The following is a 21,843-nucleotide window of genomic DNA, read 5'->3' as shown; positions in this document are numbered from 1 at the left end:
GAATTAGTAGACTAACAAGGTTCACATATAACCCTTGGCATGTTTGACTGTAAGCATAACTTAGAGTCAAAACCTTTCTATATTACATTTATAGGTGCATGCGATCATAATATACAAATAATTATTCATGTCATAAACACGCATATCACTATATTAACTCTTAATCATATAATCAACACGTTCGTGTATTTCAAAACAAGTTAAGAACTTGTTTGAAAAACTCTATTTCGAACTCCTCTTTCTTGTATTGTATGCTTAAAAGAGTAATCTATCGGGAGCCAAACAAAGCCTTCACGTGCCCTCACGTGGCAACTCTTTCTACCTCACGTGCTTGTAACTCGCTGAATTGCAGTCTCTCACGAGCACCTTTTTCCTCGAGACTTTCTACAAATTCCTTTTGTGTCCCTGCTCAAAAAATATCATCTTACGCATCGAATTTCATCGTGATTCCTTCTACAACTTTGTAGATTTCATTATTGTGACTCTATCGAGCCTCATTTCATAACATATTATCCAACATATATCAAGTAATCGAGATTTAAAGCTTAAAAAGATATGAATTTTTAGTTCTCCAAGAAGAGCATAAGACCTTGAGTTTCCTTCACAAGGAGCTTCCACGAACATTCTTCAAATTTTTTAAATCGATCAATTTATTTATTATCATTATTATAACACAACCAAACAAAATTTGTTTTGCCTATAATTTTGTCTTTGCTATCATTACTACATTTACATATATATAAATAATATATATATATAATACATACATAGAATATTACAATTTTTTCCCTCCTTTAAGAAACTTTCTGATTCCATAAATAAATGTCCATGGATAGAATTGTAAATTGAAATCCTTCTAGTAGTTTCCTTTACTAGCTCGTTTTTCCACCAAACTTCAACAAAGGAAATGTGTATGTTACGTAAAGATTTCGCTTTCTGTGCTAAAATGTTGAGAGTTGGTTGTTCGTAACTCAGATCCTCTTTCAATTGTAAGTCTTTGTAAGGAAGAACATGTGCGGAATCTGCCACATATTTTCGTAGCATCAAAACAGCGTTGAAACATGAAAAACATTGTGTACTGTCTCTAATGTCGATTTGTACCCTTTATGAGAAAATTTTACCAAATATAGGTAGATATCCCAACCACCGGAAAAATCTAGTATACAAGCACGTATTATATCCTCGATAATCTGATTCAATCTTTCTGGGGTGAAACGTTGTATTGAACTTTGGTTGTGTATCAAGTGCCTCCTAATGACTTCTCCAGAATCGAGAAGTAAATCGTGTGTCCCTATCTTACACAACTGAAACTGGTGCACCATGCAAGCGTATAATTTCTTTTAAGTACGATGGTGCTCAATTGTCAACTAAATATGTTGACTTTCCTGGTGTAAGATGAGTTGTCTTAGTTAGTCTATCCACAACAATCCATATCACCGTAAATTCCAACCAGGTTCTAGGTAGTCCCGTAATAAAATTCATGATCACCTCTTCCCACTTCCACAGGAGCGCGTTCAGAGGTTACAGTAATCCAACAGGTTTCTGTCTAGGTGCCTTAACTTGTTGAAAAGTTAAACACCTACTGACATATTCAGTAACGTCCTTCTTCATCCCAAACCACCAAAAAAACATATGCATTTTAAACTACCATCAATTGCTACCAAGAATCCTTAGCTCGCTCAACCTCTAGAATAACTATCTTAGCTCGTTCAAACTCCATTTACATTTTAGTTTGTCTTGTTAGCAATAAAGACGAGTGAGCTGTTATATGACTCAAGACATCAACTACCACATTAGCTTTGTCAGGATGACGAGGATTTCCATATCATAATCTTTCACTAGCTCCAAACATTGTCATGTCCTCATATTTAGCTCTTTCGGTGTGAATAAATATTTGAGGTTCTACCTCATGCATACTCGCTCAGTCACACACGACAGTCGCAATCTCCCACGCACCCCTCACGACCTCATGAAAAATTTCAACTCTTATATTAATTCCTTTGATGTCCCTGTCCAAAAATATCACCTTACCCCCAAACTTTCATCCCGATGCCTTCTACAACTTTGTAGATCTCATTTCATGACTCTATCGAGCCCTATTCCATAACCTATTACCAACATACATCGAGTTATCAAGATCTAAAGTTTCGAAAATATGGATTTTTCGAGAATGTTCTGTAGCTCCTCTTCCTCAAACGCCTCGATCCCTCCACGCGTTTTCTTCCCCCTCTTCTTCATTACAGCAGCTGTTCTCTGTTCTTTTTATATTATTCTTATTGTTATAACACAACCAACAACATTTGCTTGCCTTTAATTATGTCGTCACTATAATCATTACATTTACATATATACATACATAGACAAAACATTACACTTGTCTTTTGTTTTGACCTGAAATAAGGAGCATGTGGTTTGGTAACACTATTGAAGTGTGTTGAATTCTTAACCCCTTTTCCCATTTGCAGCAATGCCGTACACACCATTACTGATAATACTATTTTATTTGTCTTGTGGCTGCTTCATGCCTATATAAACTCCCCACCCCTCAACCCCTAAGTGCCTCAGCGTTCAAGTTCAAAGCTACAATCAAACAAACTTATAGAACAGAGAACAGAACAGGGTTCTTGCAAATGGGGTCGGCCGTAGTAGTCTCGATTCCTGAAGAAATTCAGGATCAAAGAGTTACCGATGACGTTCCCGTTGATCAGAACAAGAACAAGAACAAGACGGCAGCTATGAACAAGTTCCGTAACTTGTTTGACTCGACTCGAAACAGAATAAAGAAACAAGACATGAAGAAAATTTTCCATAGCATTAAGCTTGGGATTGCTTTGGTTGTTGTTTCACTTCTTTATCTCCTTAATCCTCTTTATAAACAAGTTGGAGATAATGCAATGTGGGCTATAATGACTGTTATTGTTGTCTTTGAGTTCTATGCAGGTAATTCATTCACTAAATGCACCCATAATTCAGAAAATTTCTTGGTTTTGACTTGATTTTGGTTGGTTGGTTTAGGAGCTACACTGAGCAAGGGGCTTAACCGAGGGCTAGGCACGATTTTCGGTGGCGGGCTCGGATGTTTCGCGGGTTCATTCGCTCAAGATGTCGGCGGGGACGCCTGTGCTTCCATTATTGGAGTTTCCGTCCTTGTTTTTGGTGAGTCTTGGTTCTCGTAAAGTCAAAGGTTCAATTCTTCATATCTTATTGAACTCGTTTGTTCTTTAGGTGGTATCGCGACGTACTTGCGGTTGATACCGAGTATAAAGAAGAAGTACGACTACGGCGTGATGATATCGATATTGACGTTTAATTTGGTGGTGGTGTCTGGTATGAGAGAAGAAAAGATTATGGCATTAGCAAGAGAACGCTTGTCTACCATTGGCATGGGATTTGCAGTATGCATTTTCATAAACCTTCTCATCTTCCCTGCTTGGGCTAGCGATGAGCTGCATCACTCCACCGTCCAAAGCTTCCATAACTTAGCCAATTCCATTGAAGGTTTCTTCTTCTTGTTCATTCCACCATAATTAGCTATGAACATAAGAACTTAAAGCAATAGAATTCTGTTTCTCAGGGTGCATGGAGGATTATTTCAGCTCAGCTGATGACAAGAAGAAGAACAAATCTGATGCAAGTTTCAGCTCTTGTAAAGCAACTTTGAACACAAAATCAAAAGAGGAATCATTGGTACAAGCCAGTTTCCATTGTTGTTGATGTAAATTCCCATGAAGTAATGATCTTGAACAGAGATTAACTGTTTCTCAGGCTAATTTTGCCAAGTGGGAGCCATGGCATGGGAAGTTTGGGCTGAACTATCCATGGAATAGATATCTACAAATTGGGGAGGTTCTAAGAGAGCTAGCAGCTACTGTTCTTTCAATCAAAGGCTGTCTTCAATCACCAAGACAGGTATGAACATGAAATCCAAAGCTTAATGTTTCTAAAATTTGATGGGTTTCGTTGGAAAGTTTGATTAAGTTTGGTGTTTGGAATTTTGGGAGCAGCCCACATCAGGGATGAGAGAGGCGATCAAGGAGGCATGTGAGATGGGTGGATCGTCCATTGCATGGGCGCTGAAGGAGCTTGGAGAAGGTATCAAGAACATGAAAAGGTGTCAAATTGAGGGTGTCATAGTGCCTAAATTGAAGCTGGTTAGGCAAGAAATGAGCGGTTTAATCACTCCATCAAAGCTTGGAGTGATTGAGAATGGTGATGGATTGGCAATGGCTAGCTTTGTGTTCTTAATTATGGAGATTTTGGAGAAGGTAGAAGAACTTGCAAGAGAGGTTGAGGAACTTGAGGAGGCGGGTCGATTCCGTACTACGTGAATCTTCATCGTTTATTGTCTATGTTTTTATTAGTGTTATGTATATAATTATTTCCAATTTTTTTGGAGGTAGCTTAATTATACATTTATAGAATTCTTGAAGTTTGAGGTTAGTAGCATTTTGGTTTCGATGTTCGTTTGTTAATTAAAAGTTGTTCTTTTCAGATACTTGGTTCTTTTCCGCTCTTTCCTTTCTCTTTCGTTCTTCTTCATGCGTTACAAAAATGAATGGATACCATATATGTAATGAAAAGGTCCGAAAAAAATATTAATGAGAGGGAAAGGTGTAGCAATCATGAGAAGAATGAAAAGAGGAGAGAGAAGGAAGAGAGAGAAAGAAAGAAAAATATTTTTAAAAAATTTAATATAGGCTCTCGGGTCGACTAATATAACATCGCTCAAAAACAGTCAAAAGTGTAATTTTCTCTCCTTTTAACGTACAAACTTTACCAACTTTCCACGTTCTACTCCTTGAGATCAAGACCTGTTTGAACATAGTTCGATCAGAGAATAAGAGAGAATAGGCCAGAGCTCTCGATCATATTCCAATGCTCTCATAACAATCACATCACAAACAGTATAATTATAGTTAGAAACGTAAGACTTCAATCCCCTGAACAGAACGAAGTGATCAATCAAGAAGTTGCTCAACTGATGACTACCCGACGTGGCTCGCCTGGCCCCAAAAGTCTTCTTCTTTATTGGTTCACCATATTGAGGATGTTCATATTATGATCTTGAGAATAAGAACAGCTGCATTGTTTAATATTAAACCGAAAAGGAGAGGGAATAACAAAAAGAGACCTTTTCCTTTTCAGAGTGGAAGCAACACATTAAGTGACAATGGAGTTGCAGGCCATTTTCATTTTGGCTGTGCTCTGCGCACTCCCATCACTGCCTCAAGAGCCAAAGATGGATCCATTTTAGCAGGCGCAGAGATAGCCGGCTTGCAGACTGAAAACCAGAAGAAAATTCAAGCTGGATCAATAGAAAAAGTAGGCATCTTTTTCAGATATTCAAATCCTTAAAAGTAATAACACATGGGTTTTCGTCGCAATAACGCAACCCTAAGAGACGAAGGTGTTAGGACAACGAATCTTTGTGTATCTTCACAATATTAAAATATTGCGTTAATGGTTGTGCTTTCAAACCTAACCTCAGTCCACTTAGTTTCGTTTTTTAATGGAGATGTAGTTCTTACCTATATGCTCTTGATCTCTCTCATTTTTAACCAACGGGTGTCCCTAAAGATTTTCGTCCTAAACAAAGGGCCACCGAACCTTCCTTCAAATGCTTTTCTATTCAAGTTCTAGTTAGTAGAGTCCAATTGCATGTGATAATCTTACAACCTTTGATCGTACCGTCTTTGAAGCCTATCACAGTTAGTAAAGATAGTTTTTGTTTTCGGTTGAGTCTTGACTTGAAACACTTGATTTTGAAGGAGAAAGACTAATATCCTATTTACCGAGTGAAAAAAGCGAGGAAAAAAAATAGCTACTTTTACCTCATGAAAGAAGGGAGAAGAAAGAAGTCGAGGTTCAGGTTTTCGGTTGAGTCTTTCTCTTTTTTCTTATGATTTAGAATTGTAAAGGAGAGAAGACGAAGATAGAGTGAAAGAACGGTTTTCAACAAAGAAGGAGAGGAGTGAAGCAATGAGACCGAAGGGAGAGGAGCTATTATCTATGTAATTGAAAAAGCTGTAGAAGAGCACCACCACCATTCAGGTCCCGACACATGGGGGATTAATTCAATAGCAAAGATCGTGAATCAAGCAATTGAATCAGGAAGCGCTGCTCCACTGCTCAAGATAAGGGTTCATGATTTAGTTTTGAGATATTACAACATTTTGCATTCAACAACTCCCTCACTAACCTTATAATGCTTTGAAAAAACTGTCAAGATAGTTGTGAATGAGGTACAAAGCATATCACTTAAGATTTGAGATAAAAGTGAACGAGGAAGTGGGGAAGTATTGTTTCCTTAAACGATAGAACTTGAACTTGAGTGCTTTCCAAAGGCAACAATCCCTAGACTACTGCCGGTTAGTGAGATCTATCAACCTCTGCCTATGACAATAGCTTTGACTTGACTATTCTTCTGAAGTAAAATCGTGAATAGAACTCATTGTTTTCCCCTTCGAAAACCAACACAAAGCTGTGACCTTAAGGAAGAGACCAACGGCAAAGGAATCAGTCATAGCCAGAGAAAAAAACAGAGCCAGCCAGACCGACAAGTTCTTGTTTGATCTGCCACCCAAGTTTCCCTCTTCAATTTGTCAATTTTTTAGGAGGCGAGGGAGTCACTTGTCTAGTCTTGCGGTATTAGTTGTGATATTGATCTTACGGGAACGATCCCGCTGAGCTGTAAGACAGAAGACATACATAAAAAAATCATTTAGAACAATTACTTAAATTGGACAAAAGCAAGAAAATAGGAAGGGATGGTTGGTTGTCCATGTCCACTATGATGCTGAGTGTTCCAAACATTGGAGTCATGTCAGTTTTGTGCAACTCCAAAATTTTCACGCAGTGAGAGATCTCACATGAGTTGAGAAAGAGAACGGAACATTCTTTATAAGACTACGGAACATTCTTTATAAGACTGTGGAAACCTCTCCCTAGCAGGCGCGTTTTAAAAACCTTAATAAAAAACTCAAAAGGGAAAGCCCAAAGACCACACTATCTGCTAGCGGTGGGCTTAAACTATTACACAGTCAGTTTGGAGTTTGGATTACGTTCTAAAAGAACGGGAGATTTCAACTCCCACTAGAAAGAAATATGATTTCCACAACATATCTCCTTATCCTAATTCCTTCGCCTATGGACATGCTTCCTGCAGCAAGAATCTCACAACCTCAGACTGCACCTCATGGTCTTTATGCTGCTAAGACCAACATGTTGGGATCGTGTCAAATGAGGATTGGGGGTCGTGCAGTGCTCCATGACTGTGCAGTTAGGTATGAGGAATACCCATTTGATGATTAGAGACTAATGTGGTGAATGTTATTGCTTCTTTGAAATGCACTTGTTTCACTTCCTTGTCTCTTTTCTCCTGTCTTTTCAATCTTAAATGAAGATATCAGGACGCTGATTGGTGCTTTTCTATGACATGATGCTCGAAAAAGCAAGAGGAAGTAGTGTCAGATCATTGTTGTTAAATCAAAGCAGAAGTGTCGAGTTCAATGTTGGAGTTCCTATAGTCTCACAAAACCAGAATATTCAGAACTTCGAACAAAAGGCAACACTAGTCATCATTGAAGGGGCAGTCTTTTTCTTATTTCGCATGCAATACCCAGTTGGGTACGCAAAGATAGAAAGAATGTAACAGTTCAGGTTCACCGCTAGCAAATATTCTACATTTTGGCCCGTTATGTATTGTCGTCAGGCTCCCAATTTTAAAACATATTTACTAGGGAAAGGTTTCCACATTCTTATAAAGAACGTTTTTTTCCCCTCTCCAACCAACGTGGGATCTCACAATTCACCCCCCTTGGGAGCTAGTGTCCTTACTGGCACATCGCTCGGTGTCTGGCTTTGATACCATTTGTAACAGCTCAATCCTACCACTAGTAGATATTGTCTTCTTTGGCCCGTCGTATTGTCATCAACCTCACGGTTTTAAAACGCGTCTATTAGGGAGAGGTTTCTACACCTTTATAAATAATGTTTCGTTGCCCTCTCCAACCGATGTGGGATCTCGTAAAGAAAGCTTCAAAAGCTCTTGCTTGTTGAGGATTGTTGGTGGGAGTCCCATATCGGCTAATTAAGGAATATATCTCCATTGGTATAAGGTCTTTTGGAGAAACTAAAAGCAAAGTCATGAGAGCTTGCACTCAAAGTGGACAACATCATACCGTTATGGAGGTCCGTGATTCTAACACTGCTTTGATCGTGTTATTCAACAATTCAGCCATAACCACTTGTATTGCTGTCTCCCCAGTCCATCTTTTTTGTCCCTACGGATGAACCAACAATAAAAGGAAACTTGAAGACAAATCAAACGATGGAGGTGCTTTTCAAACCCTAAATGGGCTATAACGGATTTTAGTTTGGTTATTCCTTCTCACCATTTATCTTAAGAACACCACCAAAAGTTGGCATGTGAAGATCTTAAAAAAAGAAAAAAAGGGGAGCATCTAATGGCATTAAAAGCTAGTTCTAAAAAGCTCATAGCTCCAAAATGGATATTGATATCATAACCGGAGTGGAAGGAGGATGCAAGTGGCATCAATCGAGCCGGGTGTGGGCGTGCAGCTAGACCACCGAATAATGTTCAACAAAGATATAACACATTATCATGTAAAATACTCCGTCTAAGTCAACTTCTTCCGACATTGTGATGATAAGGCCAATAAGTCCCATCACCCAAATAACATTTGATCCTATCTAATATAATTATCAATTCTTTCAACAGACAAGCATTTGTTCCTGTCAATCTAATCTTCTAAAGAGAGTATTTAGTCTCTAAGAAAGCTCATATGCAGGGGATCTGATTCAGTTCATTTCTATACAAAGCCGCATTGTCACAAACCCACCACATTAAACAAGTAAAACACCTTATTTCTTTTAAACAATTCGTCGAACAGGTAATCCGCATACTTCAAAGCTTGTAGTTAGATTTACAGGAGTCAAAACAAGCACATTCAGAAACTGCCGGAGAGCAGGCACTAATTATGAAATTAAGAACTGAATCACTTCAATTCAACTAAAAAAACTAAAATGGTCTAGTACTGACCTTATAAGATACGGAGGAGAAGATGTAAAATTCAAATTTTCATACCGCCACAAGATGATGCGACTTCAAGCAGTGGTACTTCGATCGTCGTCCGATTGTAAGTGATCAGATTGTTTATCGAGACGGTCGTCGGGATCCCGAGTCGGATCAGAGTTGTCCATGGCGGAGCGGGCCTTATCGAGGAAGGGCTTGAAGGCCATTTCAATGGCTAGCCAACCCAGTGCCAAGGCTCCGAGGATGAAAAATGCTTGCTTGGACCCAGACGGTTTCTTTCCCATGGTTCTTGTTGTGGCGGCGCCGACTAGGTGACTCAGAAGCAGAGAGCTCCGACTGCTCTTTCTATTTTCCTGGAAGGATGAACAAAATATTAGATAAAATAATTTTAACCCTAACCCAAATTTTTCACTAATTTTCCCTTCAAATGTTAATTATTATATATAATTAAAAAAAAAATTGTACAAGGCTTTATTTTATTTAAAAATTAACGGGTTTGCTAGATTTTTTAGATTTTTTTTTTTTTTTTTTTTTTTTTTTTGTTAAAATTAGTAATTTAATTAGTAAAAATTAAACAGTGAAAATATTTGCAGCAGTTAATTCAGTTCTGAGACCAAGTTGATGAAAGTAAAAGTTTTTAGGACCCTAGAATTTACCAGGGTGAAATTTTTTTGTTACAAATATATATAATCAAATATTATTTTAAGTAAAAAAAGATCTTAAAGACTTTATTATAAATGAAATGAAATTAATTAAATTAAAAAGTTAATTCTGTGGCTTTCATTCAATCCATTTAATCCCTAATGTAATGTTAATCCCATTTCTTAGTATAAAATATTAACCCATACCCATGTCTTCTTAAAACACAACCAAAATCATCCTAATTTACCCTGATTTTTAAGTAATTCTCCATTAATTTTTCTATTTTATTTTGAAGAAAGTAGCAGAAAAGACAAGCGCCAAACTCATAGTCATAGCAAGGAAATATATGAATTGATGAAGATATTTTGATAAAAATCTCTTCACCTGTGCATTACGAACTATTTGGTCAATAATAACATAAAAAACACGGTAGATCCATATCAATTAGAGAAGAGAACAAAGCATTTTTTACAAGAATATAAAAAAATTTCCCTAACAACACGTTTTAAAAACCTTCAAGAAAAACCCAAAAGAGAAAGCCTAAAACAAACAATATATCCTAGTAGTGAACTTGAGAAAGTTTAAGAACAGCGGACCTGAAGACCTGAAGCAACTGGACAGACTTCAGGGCTTAACAAACGCATTTTAAAAACCTTGAAGAAAAACCTAGAAAAGAAAGTTGAAAGAGAACAATATCTGCTAACAATGAACTTGGAGAAATTCAAGAATAGGTCCAACAAAGCGGGCATACAGACCTCAGGGCCTCTAGCATTACCCACAAAGTGAACGAGTAAGGCAAATGGAGGAGGAAGAGCTCTAAAGAAGTCTTACAGAAATGACTTGACACAATAGTCTTTCATTGTAACCAACTTTAAGTACTGCATGACTACATCAATCAAAGTTGAAGATAAGAGACGAGATTCCAATCTAGAGTCATGCCAGAGTTTGATCATTGTGATGCTATTAGAGTGTAAATCAATAACAGACCCCAGGCATCAAAAAAAACATAGTAAGGCTACGTCAATCATAGAAAAACAACTGGATAACGTTGTAATAAACACATGAGATTGAGCAGTGAATTGCTATACCGTCACTAAATTCAGAATCCTTCGCTACAATACAAGTGTTTACACTACCGGTCTCAAAACTTGAAACAACTGCAACAAATCTAGCGTCCACGACCACGACCGCGCCCACGTCCACGTCCTCGTCCACGTCCCATAGGCTTCCCTGTAGTTGCAGTAGAGTGTAGAAATGCTTAAGCAACACATTTGATAATGGGTAGTATATGATTCGGTATACACAAGTTGATTCGCAGAAATGACCATAAGTATAGGCATGAATACAAGGACAACACGTACCTGCAGTTGGTTTCTTCGGCTTGACCCTCGGTGTCTCTTCAACAAGTAAAGTCTCGAGATTCAAGCTGTCAGGTAGAATATAATATCTGATGTTGTTGCCCCTCACACTTAAATGATCCATGGTGACTGGATTTTTACCCTTTAGAGTAAGCTTCACAGCCTTCAAATGTGTATTCATGCTGATATCCACACCTATGAAACACAAAAGAATCACTCAAAATCAACCAAACAGTGATTCCTCTTAATGATAATAGTAGTGACGTTAAAGATATCACTTTAGAGTTTATGTTTAGGTGCAATTGACATGAATGATCTAAGAAGCACAGATACAAGACAATGATATAAACACTGAGACACATCAAATTCTTAAAAAGTAGCACAAGCACCTTCGGGACAAGTTTTTTTATATAAAATATGTGTCGATATAGGTATATTAGTATTTTTTTTTTTTTAATAGATAAAATGTGAATTAAACATAAAAATAAAATATGCTTCACTAAAAACATCCATAGTTAAGTCAACTAACAATATTTGAAACCTTAAAACATATAAAAAGATTAGTTGGCTGCAAGAGGATGAACATGTCATCCTAATACTTTAGGATTGATCAATATTTAAAGATTCAATCTATAAGAAAATCTCAAAATTTCCCCTATTTTATGGGTTAAATATTATCTAGAGGTGTGTCTAGCCATGTATAGCATGGCCAAAGCATGTCCGGACATATGTGTCCATGCTTCATAGTTTTTTTTTTTTTTTTTTTTACTTTTTATGATTACTAAGTTTGTTGGTAAAAAAAAATTTAATTAAATTAGTCTTATGCTTCATACCACCTTGAGGCTTTCACCTCGCCTCCACCGGAGGAAAAGTCTCAAGGCTGCCTTTAGCTTTTTAAAACATTTGTTTATATAATCTCAGTTGAAATCCTCCCACAAAAGAGGTAACCAACTAAAATTATGAAATTGAGTCCCAACTCTCCCATAAAGGCATCTTGTGAGAAACGACTCTGTGAGTAAATAACTAGTTTCAGTAGCAGCCGCATAGAGAAATACATTAAGTGGAAGCACCCAATAAAAAGGGAGTTGGACTTTCCTTCCATTGGCTCTTTCCAGAAGTAGAGAAAATAACATCCTACTTCTTAATGCAATCTAATCAATATTCACCAACTCCTGAGGCACCCATTAAAAGGGAGTTGGACTTCCCTTCCGTTAGCTCTTTCCAGAAGTAGAGAAAGAACGCCCTAATTCTTAAATGGTTAGGGAGAAGAGTGATGGTTGGCAACAAGGGGTCAAACCAGAAAGATAGGCATCGAAACCTAAACCAAAACCATAGGTAATTTTGGGGAATAATTGTGGAGTGCTTGCTCGCTCTTTTCATAGAGAAATTGGTAGTTGTATAGCCTTTATAGGAAACATTGATACGTTTCAATTAGAAGCTGGCCAAGACTGGTAGAATACATTGATTCATTCAACTGCTTCTCCTCTAAATCACTTTCATTAAACTCTCTATGACCTTGCTAAAGCTGAAAACTCCTTTGGTTAAATCAGTTTGGAAGTTTAACGTCCCCAGGAAGGTTAATATGATTGTGTGGTCACTTACTTAAAGAAGCCTCAACACCCCAAGCGGCTCAAAAAAAGTTTCAAAATTGGGTTCTCTCCCTGGTTTGTTCCTCTGCTATTCCTATGATGAAACCCAAAATTACCATTACCTCCACTGACCTTTTTCTATAGGAGGTGGTCTTTCATGTTCAATGAGCCTGGTTTCTGTTAATGCCAACCCAGCTTGGTTGACGATTTTTCTTGGAAGCCCTCACGGGCTAAGATCTTTTGGAATTGTGCTTCTATGGATTTCTTAAGGAAAAAATAATCTACTAAGATCTTTTGGAATTGTGCTTCTATGGATTTCTTAAGGAAAAAATAATCTATTATAGATTCTATTTGTAATGTATCGCAAACATTATACAATGGTTATTCAAATACATGATATTCATATTCTATTGTAATCAGTGTTTTTTAAAGCTCAAGGCACAATAGCCTTATGTCGTGCAAGGTGCAAAAAAATAAAAAAGTAAGACCTTTCTTTTGTAATGTGCACTATATATAATTTTTTTATTAATTAATAAAGAAGAAAAACCCTAAATGCAAGGGTTTTTGCATTTAGGGATGGTAACTATTATTACGTTTCAAACGATAAAGAAGACAAAACCCAAAATGCAAGGATGGCATATATCATAATGCACCAGAAAAATGGCATATGAGCAACACAATCCAAAAATACTGGTGTTCAGCAGAAGTTAGTGTTTAATCAGACTAAGTTGATGCCATTCTAGTGCATGTGAAAAACAGTTCAAGTTAAAAGTTGAAGTATATTCACTTGATTTAAGAAACAACCCCTACAAAACAAAGGGGAAAGAAGGAATAGTAGGAATCAGTCCATATAAATGTGAGAGGACATTCAAAAGATTTGTTTAAATCTACTGATATACCATGAAATAGAATGGACATTCAGCATCAGTAGACAGTAGTCAATAGTTTAAATTGATTTGTTTGTTAAGAATGATAAAAATAAAAACTATACAGAGAAAACACCGCATCCTCCCAACGCTCAGATGACAAGGAATTTAATTGCCCGTAAGCAACCTATGAGTTTTAATACTAGTTTTTTTTTTTTTTTTTTTTTTTTTTAATGATGATAGTTGAAGATCTCACATTGGTTGAAGAGGAGAACGAAGCATTATTTGTAAGAGTGTGGAAACCTCTCCCTAGAAGACGCGTTTTAAAAACCTTGAGAGGAAGCCCAAAAGGGAAAGCCCAAAGAGGCCATTATCTGCCAGCGGTAGGCTTAGACTGTTACAAATGGTATCAGAGCTAGAAATTGGACGATGTGTCAGCGAGGAGGCTGAGCCTCGAAGGAGGGTGGATTGGGGTCCCACATTGATTGGAGAAGGGAACAAGTGCCAGCGAAGATGCTGGGCCCCCGAAGGGGGGTGAATTGTGAGATCCCACGCTGGTTGGGGAGAAGAACAAAGCATTCTTTATAAGGGTGTGGAAACTTCTCCCTAACAAACGCGTTTTAAAAACCTTGAGGGGAAGCTCGAAAGGGAAAACCCAAAAAGGACAATATTTGCTAGCAATGGGCTAGTACTATTTTTTAAGATTCAAAATGGGAGTGGGATAGCGGTTCTCCAAGCGCGCACTTGCCAGAACTCTTCAGTTAGCTTACACAACTACACAATTGCAGGAACAAATGTTGGGAGATAGTTGTGAGACATAAGCAAGAAAAAAGATTATCGTACACTGGCGGACAGACTGAACCTTGGCGTGACTAATAGTTAGCAATGTACTTCAGCCATCGCAAGAAAAACAGCCACACACAGTTTTAAACGAAACATTAATTAAATTTCTAGCAGCAATGTAGCAGAGAAAAATCTATGTAAGCCAAATTATCAAGAACAAGAAGGTTCAAGATAAATCATAAACCACTCCAAATTGACAGTAGAACCCATATTCCAACTATCCCTTCCAACTGAAACATTCTACAACTTGCACTACAGTGGAGTTCAAAGAAGAAAACAAAACAGAAGTTGGAAGTTAAAAAAAAGCTCTGCTACGAAGTTGGTAAATCTAGGGTTTAACAAGATTAAGAAAATATCAATGTGCGTGGTTGTGAGTGAAAGTGAGAAGGATACCTGTGATAGTTCCATGGACAACAGTTCCATTTTTTAGCTCGATTGAGACCGTCTCATTGTTCAGCTTCATCAAAAACCTGTACATTCACCAAAATCCAAGTTTCTAAACATAAAAACGGCCATTCTGGGGAGAGAACAGCGAGTAGATCGAAAAGAAGAAGATCGAAAATAGAAAAGAGAAGAGCTTAAGAGCATACCTAACGAGCTTCATGATTGCAGGGGAAATGAATGTAGGGTTTCGAACACAGACAAACAAGCGAAGCGGGAGAGGAAATTTGTAGAGTTTTACGTGCTGGCGGTGAGTATGAAATAGTAATTTAAGAAAGTAGAAGGGCATAAATGTAAATAAAAATAATAAAAGGACGATAAGGGAAATGATGCTCTAACCCGGCCCGGCCCAGCGACGTGTTTATATCTATGAATAAAAATATTAACCAATAAAAGCTAGAAATTTAGTTTAATGTCGACCTTCCGTTTAGATCGGGTGACTACCATCATAAAAACTCAAGTCAACCGCTAGCAGATATTATCTGTTTTGGCTCGTTACGTATCACCGTCACCCTCGCGGTTTTTAAAACGTGTCTATTAAGGAGAGGTTTCCACACCCTTATAAGGAATATTTGATTCCTCTCTCCAACCGATGTGGGATCTCACAATCCACCTCTATTGGGGTCCAGCGTCCTCGCTGACACACCGCCTCATGTCTGGCTCTAATACCATTGGTAACAACTCAAACCCACTACTAGCAGATATTGTTCGCTTTGCCCCGTTACGTATCATCGTCAACCTCACAATTTTAAAACGCATCCAGTAGGGAGAGGTTTCCACACCCTCATAAGGAAGGCTTGAAGAATCCCCTCTCCAATCGATGTGTTATGGAACTACATTATTATAAAACGACTTGAACGTTTAACCTCTTGGTTAATGGTATATGCTTAATACTCTCATTTTGTAACAAATGGTTCGCCTCTAGCCTCTAGGTATGTCCGAACTAGACAATAAGAACCTACTCTATTCTCAAACTCTTTATCGAACTTCACCCAACTTAATCCAGACCCACAACACAGCTAGAACCAAGAGAAACATTGACTTCCAGTTTCGCTCGAACCTACCAAAACCACAAAATCGTATTTAAGTTTCATGTTCAACACTACAGATTTTGAAGTAGTCTAAACATACGCTAAAATCTCCAAATCATCGAGTTAATTAGAACAAATCTTAAAAGAGATAAGTCGGGGTTTATCGGACAATGATTACATGGAGCACCAATCTTTTTTTAATTTATTAATGCAATTTCAAATCTTTTGATGGAGCTTAATGATTGAATCAACTCAAGATTTTGTTACCTTCTAATTTCAATCATTAATTTCATAATTTCAAATTTTAAAACTCAATTAATTTGAAATCTTACTAAATTTGACTAATTCGATCATCAATTATATATTAAAGTTTGTAGTGGTATGACAAAAGAGACTCCGTATCTATTTTTATATAAAATATGAATTCACTTACGAGTTATCTTCTTTAGTCAATTGGTTGGTTGACTTTTCTTTTTTTTTTTTTGTCTGGTCAACCTAGTTAGTCCGACCAACCCAAAAAATATGGTTATAAAACCAATTTAGACCTACCATACTTTTAAGATTATTATGAATATTAAGAATTTTAACGTTTTTTTTAATTCTATTTGAGTTGTTCAGATCACTAACCCAATCAACTCAAAGTTTCGGACTAATCCAAAAGATTTATCAAACCCAACCCAACCTATATACGTCTCTACCATTAAAGAGCTTGAGGGCTACTCGAAAAAAAATGATGCATGAACCTTTTCCTTAAGAGAAAAGTGAAAGAAACTGAACGTAATCCACTTTGGGTGAACTAGTCTAAAGCCGGTGTCATCTCTCCTTTTAGACTAAATTAATAAAAATACTATTAAACTTTTAAAAGTTTCAAAAATACTCTCTAATTTTGAAAAAATTTAAAAAATATCTTTAACCTTGAGTAGTATTTCAAAAATTTTAGTACCTTCAACTTTTTTAAAGGTTCAAAATACTTTGTCAGTTATTAATATGTTTATCAATAAAGTTTGTACGGTTAAAATTATAAATAAAAACGGTCTAAAGAAATCTCATAAAAACGTGGTAGCAATGGTAATAATATTTTTAAATTTTTTTAAAAAAATTAAAGATAAATTAAAAAAAATTAAAATATTAATAAAAAATTTCAAAATTCAAAGGTATTTTTAAACCTTTAAAAAAAATCTATATTTAAAATCCTTTTGAAACATCAAAAATATTTTAAAACAAAATATTAACTAAGTGCAAGGTATTTTGCATTTTTTTTTAAAAATTAAAATATTTTTTTAGACTTTTTAAAAAATTGAAAAAAATTATTAAAACTTTTGGCATTTTTGAAACCAAATAAAAAGGCAAAGGTATTTTTGTTTATTTAACCTAATTTTTATTAATGCTCTTGTTACTTAAAAATTTTAGATTAGTTTATTATTATTATTATTATTATTATTATGAGATATATCCCATAAACTTTAGATTTTTTTAGTGATAAAATTATTATAGTTTTGAAATTATTAAGAAATATATAAATGGAAACTCATTTTTAATATATATATATATTATATCAATATACACGCGCGCACTATTATTATTTTATTTTATTTTATTTTTCAATTTATTTACCTCCTGCATTATTTTACCAAAACCCAGCCCCTAAAAGGTTTGACCTTTCTTTGATCATAGTGCCCTAGCTATTCTAAATGATATTGACTTGCACCAATAAATATATATATATATATATAATGATCCATTCTATTCAGTCATAAAAAATCTTCCAAATATTTGAACTGTATGAACTTTTTTATTCTTCAAGCTAGGCGTATAGGGAATTCAATGTGTTTTGCTCGAGAGGGCTTAATTGGTAGGAAACAAAATAGGTAAAAATGTGGCCGAGATGTGGCCACATTTCTAGTGCTACACTTGATGATGTCACCTGATGTCATTCATATGCCTCTTGTTTACTCGAACATCACTTGCTCACTAGCTTCCACTGTGGTTCGTCCTTGAACCATATTCTATTGGGAGAGGTCCTGCTTTGATACCAGGTGTAACGTCCTATGCCCATGATTTAAGTATTTCTTGACCATCATATCCATAAGGTCACTCCTCGCTTATTTGGGCATCACTGGCTCTCTGGTTCCACCTTAGTTCGTCCCTGAACCATATTCTGTGGGGAGAGGTCCTGCTTTTATACCATATTCAATGTCTCATGCTCATGATTTTAGTCTTTCTTGACCATCGTATCTATAAGGCCACTCTCGTTTAGATATGGTCTTGGTTCATTCATGTACCCCTTCTGATATGAACCAAGACATCAATCATGCAATATAAACTTCTGATATGAACCATATTTGATCAACAATGTAATGCAAATCTTATTTTCCCTTGTAGTGATTCCTTATCACCATCCTTACTTGGGCATCACTTGCTTCCAGGTTGGTTCGTTTCCAAGCCATATTCTACTGGGAGAGATCTAGTTTTGATACCATATGTAACGTCCTATGCACGTGTTTGTTACAACTAGTACTAGTCTAACAAAAAGTACACCAAGAATCCCGGTAACATCTAAGTACACCAAGAATCCCGATAAGATCTTAAGCAAGAGGTCAACAAGTTTAGTCTTTTCGTAACGTTACAAAATCAAGCAAGAATCCCGATAAGATATTCAAACGTCTGTCCAAACGTAGTATTATTTTTTACTCACAACCCTTTTTCTAACTCGAGCATCAAAATGTATAGACACTAGACTGACACATAATTCTTTTTATCTCACACGTCAAAGTTCAAGTCTCCGTCCTACAAATGTAGGGTTGATTATCAATATAAGGGCAATGATGATGGTGTAGGATCATGTTTCTTAAAGATTCCATAACCATATCGAACATTTGTCCTCCAAATTAAGACCCAACTTGGAACCTAAAGAATAAGAATGTTTCTCTTTTTCCACCCCTAAAGAACCAAGTTAGTGCAACAATTGGGGCATCATCATTAGTGAGAATCTATAATCAATAGGGCACGGGACCAAACAAAGAAAAAAAAAACATTCTTAACTTAAGGTTTACACTGTCCCTTTGATGGGTCTGTCTTGTGAGCTAATAAACTTGAGTACACCATAGAACTTCTCTCGAACAACCTCCCTTTAATCCAAACTCGACTCTTTTCTCTATAACCCTAGAACAAAGTACATCATTTGTTCAACACTTGAGTCACTTTTTTTTACCATATCTTCGAGGCTCACAACTTCTTTCTTCGACATTTGAGGATTCCGTTGACATGACTAAGTTAAGGGCATGACTCTAATACCATGTTCGGAATCACGACTCTTCACAATGATATGATATTGTCCACTTTTAGCTTGCTTCGGGATTCCCCAAAAGATCTCATGTCAATGGAGATGTATTCGTTACTTATAAACCCATGATCATTCCTTAAATTAGCTACTGTGAGACTCGCTCCCGACAATCCTCAACATATCCGATAATCATTTAATGAACTACCTTCTTACGAGAATCTAATGATAAACCCTAAAGCAAAAGAACAATAAGCCTGCAATTTTGAGAGAATCTTATTCCTAAAGTATAAAAAGGACTATAATAGAGCCATAAGGCCTTCAAAACATAACATAACCTAACATAACATGTCGGAAACCGTAAAAAAGAGCGACAAAATCCTTTAGAAACATAAGTATAATCGAAGTCGTCGCTTTTTAGTTGACTGTCCGAAGACAATCCACTGATGAATTAAGCCACTCCGTTGACCATCTTCCCAATCCCTATAAGTAGCTCACTCCTCAGCTCAATCATTTAGGAGCCAGCCCCGTTGACCAAATCCGTTGACCAACAAACCAAGCTGCCATGATCAGTAATTTAGCAATGGTTAACCACGAGCTTCCATTTGGGGAAGTGAACATCAAAGGGTTAACTCCGGCACGGCGGCTGATCAAAGAAAAGCAAAAGGTGGTGGTGGTGATGGGAGCCACCGGCAGCGGAAAATCCCGGCTTTCCATTGACCTAGCCACCCACTTCGCCAATTGTGAAATAATCAACTCCGACAAAATTCAACTCCACGACGGCCTCGACATTGTCACCAACAAAATCACCCCCAACGAGCAGCGTGGAGTACCGCATCACTTACTTGGCATAGCCAGCCCTTTCCTAGACTTCAGCGTCGCCAAATTCTGCCGCATGGCCACCCTAGCCGCCGACTCCATCGTCCACCGCACCCACCTCCCAATCATAGTCGGCGGTTCCAACTCCTACGTCGAGGCTTTAGTCGACGATTACCCAACATTTCGCTCAAAATACGAATGTTGCTTTCTTTGGGTGGACGTTTCGATGCCGCTTCTCCATTCGTCGGTGTCGGACCGAGTGGATAAGATGGTCGGAAATGGACTTGTCGAAGAGGTTCGAAACTTGTTCGACCCGAATAATGTGGATTATTCCCACGGCATTAGAAAGGCAATTGGCGTCCCGGAGCTGGACCGCTACCTTCGCGCATCTAATTCAGACTATGAAATACGAGAGAAGCTGCTACAAGAAGCCATTGCGGAGATCAAGGCGAACACGTGTGAGTTGGCGTGTCGCCAGGTGGACAAAATCCTTCGCCTTAGGAATGTGAAAGGCTGGAAGATACACAGGGTGGATGCCACGGAGGCGTTTAGGAAGAAAGGGAAAGAAGGTGACGAGGCGTGGACTAAGCTTGTGGCTGGACCAAGCGCCCTGATTGTAGCGCACTTTCTGACCCAACCCCACGGTCAACCCTATCTGAAACATAAGGCTTTCAGAATGCCTTTCAAGAGGGCGCCCACCGCCGCCGCCACCGCCGCCGCCGCCGCCCGTTAGAGAATACATCAATATGATGCATTTGCATGGCTTTCCTACTACTATTTCATTCTTTTTTCTTTTTTCACCTTGACCTACAAATAAAAACAAAAACTTGATCGAGTTCATCTGATGATGATAACGTGTTCGTTGTTTTTAACATTATTTTCAATACCAGAATCATAGCTTTTGAGTTTCATATTTAAACGATTCAGAACTTTCATATATAAATCAAGACATCTCAGTCATATAATATAAATTTAAAAAATGTTGTTCAAATTATTACAAGAATCAAAATTTATTATGTGACCGCCCGACCACGAAGCTTATTCGGGAGATGTTTTTTATTTGCATTCACGCCTTTTGAAAATAGCAGCTAAATCAAGTCCTGCTTTAGGTGAAGGAAGGACGATTGCTCTACTAATAGTTGAGACCTAATCGAGAGATGTTTCAGCTTAGTGGGGCGTCATTTATTCTCAAATGGTTACAAATTCTTGATAATTATGCCGTTTATGTTGCATGATTAGAACATGATCAAATTATCTTATGAAATGGTTCGAATTTCAAATAAGTTTTCTTGTCTTATATTTGATCAACAAGGTAATCTAGATCTTACTTAGCTCAGATTCTTTCAAGTTACCGTCATTAGTGATAGAAATCATCTTGATCAGAGGATTTTAACAGATATGATCTACGAGTTTGCATAACTACGAAGGTTCTTAGATCCAATTAGCTACGATTATCATATCAATCCATACGATCTTACCCTTTTGATTTTTCGTAATGTTTTTGCTAGATCATGCATGCAAATTAGTATTAGTGCTGAAATTTTGTTATAGAAGATGAATGAATGTTCATATGAGGTTTGCAGCTTTTGGTGGAGAAAGTGGTGGTGGTGGCAATGGAGATGCCCCGCACCAATGGCGCATGGCTAAGCACAGAATAAAATGATGTATGTTTATATATGTTTATCATTGTGTTTATATGCTTAGTGGGAACCACTGTTGCTTTGGTGGAAAGCTCATGAAGCTTCCTCAAACACGACGTTGTGGGATTGCATTACTCGCTTCAACGGATGAATTAGATGGGATGATGATTATATTCTCTGTTTCGAGTTTCTTTCGTTTATATTCATTAACTAATCATTGTATTGCTTAATCCTTATAAGCTTTCCTTACAAGGGTGTGGAAACTTCTCCCTAGCAGAC

At 37.2% G+C, this 21,843-nt stretch overlaps 4 protein-coding genes across 7 annotated transcripts; 2 read left to right on the top strand and 2 right to left on the bottom strand.

The window, feature by feature from the left end:
• Positions 1 to 386: 386 nt before the first annotated feature.
• LOC111463949 (outer envelope membrane protein 7-like) lies at positions 387 to 9,435 on the bottom strand. 4 transcript variants are annotated; one of them, XM_023107929.1, is made up of 2 exons: positions 9,107 to 9,435; positions 387 to 405 (listed from the first exon to the last, which is right to left on the bottom strand). In XM_023107929.1, exon 1 carries the CDS (start codon positions 9,337 to 9,339, stop codon positions 9,127 to 9,129), a length of 213 nt encoding a protein of 70 aa, XP_022963697.1. In that variant the 5' UTR covers positions 9,340 to 9,435; the 3' UTR covers positions 387 to 405; positions 9,107 to 9,126. The 4 variants fall into 4 exon arrangements, 3 of the variants coding, with proteins under 3 accessions (XP_022963697.1, XP_022963695.1, XP_022963696.1); XR_002713964.1 differs by lacking the exon at positions 387 to 405 and adding an exon at positions 4,843 to 5,281 and having other exon boundaries at positions 9,062 to 9,434; XM_023107927.1 differs by lacking the exon at positions 387 to 405 and adding an exon at positions 4,843 to 5,281.
• LOC111463948 (aluminum-activated malate transporter 12-like) lies at positions 2,543 to 4,477 on the top strand. Its single transcript, XM_023107926.1, has 6 exons — positions 2,543 to 2,940; positions 3,016 to 3,156; positions 3,226 to 3,498; positions 3,575 to 3,687; positions 3,766 to 3,909; positions 4,005 to 4,477. The coding sequence occupies exons 1-6, from the start codon at positions 2,631 to 2,633 to the stop codon at positions 4,326 to 4,328; spliced, it is 1,305 nt and encodes a 434-aa protein (XP_022963694.1). The 5' UTR covers positions 2,543 to 2,630; the 3' UTR covers positions 4,329 to 4,477.
• A 1,183-nt stretch (positions 9,436 to 10,618) lies between the features above and the next one.
• LOC111464127 (small nuclear ribonucleoprotein SmD1b-like) lies at positions 10,619 to 15,051 on the bottom strand. Its single transcript, XM_023108225.1, has 4 exons — positions 14,944 to 15,051; positions 14,747 to 14,823; positions 11,059 to 11,250; positions 10,619 to 10,927 (listed from the first exon to the last, which is right to left on the bottom strand). Exons 1-4 carry the CDS (start codon positions 14,955 to 14,957, stop codon positions 10,866 to 10,868), a joined length of 345 nt encoding a protein of 114 aa, XP_022963993.1. The 5' UTR covers positions 14,958 to 15,051; the 3' UTR covers positions 10,619 to 10,865.
• Positions 15,052 to 19,449: 4,398 nt separating this feature from the next.
• Positions 19,450 to 20,808, top strand: LOC111464017 (adenylate isopentenyltransferase 5, chloroplastic-like). The gene has a single exon (XM_023108065.1). It carries the CDS (start codon positions 19,671 to 19,673, stop codon positions 20,655 to 20,657), a length of 987 nt encoding a protein of 328 aa, XP_022963833.1. The 5' UTR covers positions 19,450 to 19,670; the 3' UTR covers positions 20,658 to 20,808.
• The last annotated feature ends 1,035 nt before the right edge of the window (positions 20,809 to 21,843 follow it).

Source organism: Cucurbita moschata, unplaced genomic scaffold, assembly GCF_002738365.1.
Source record: "Cucurbita moschata cultivar Rifu unplaced genomic scaffold, Cmos_1.0 Cmo_Scf00029, whole genome shotgun sequence".
Classification (NCBI taxonomy): domain Eukaryota; kingdom Viridiplantae; phylum Streptophyta; class Magnoliopsida; order Cucurbitales; family Cucurbitaceae; genus Cucurbita; species Cucurbita moschata.
The sequence above is the reverse complement of the archived record's forward strand: the minus strand, read 5'-3'. Positions and strand labels throughout refer to the sequence as shown.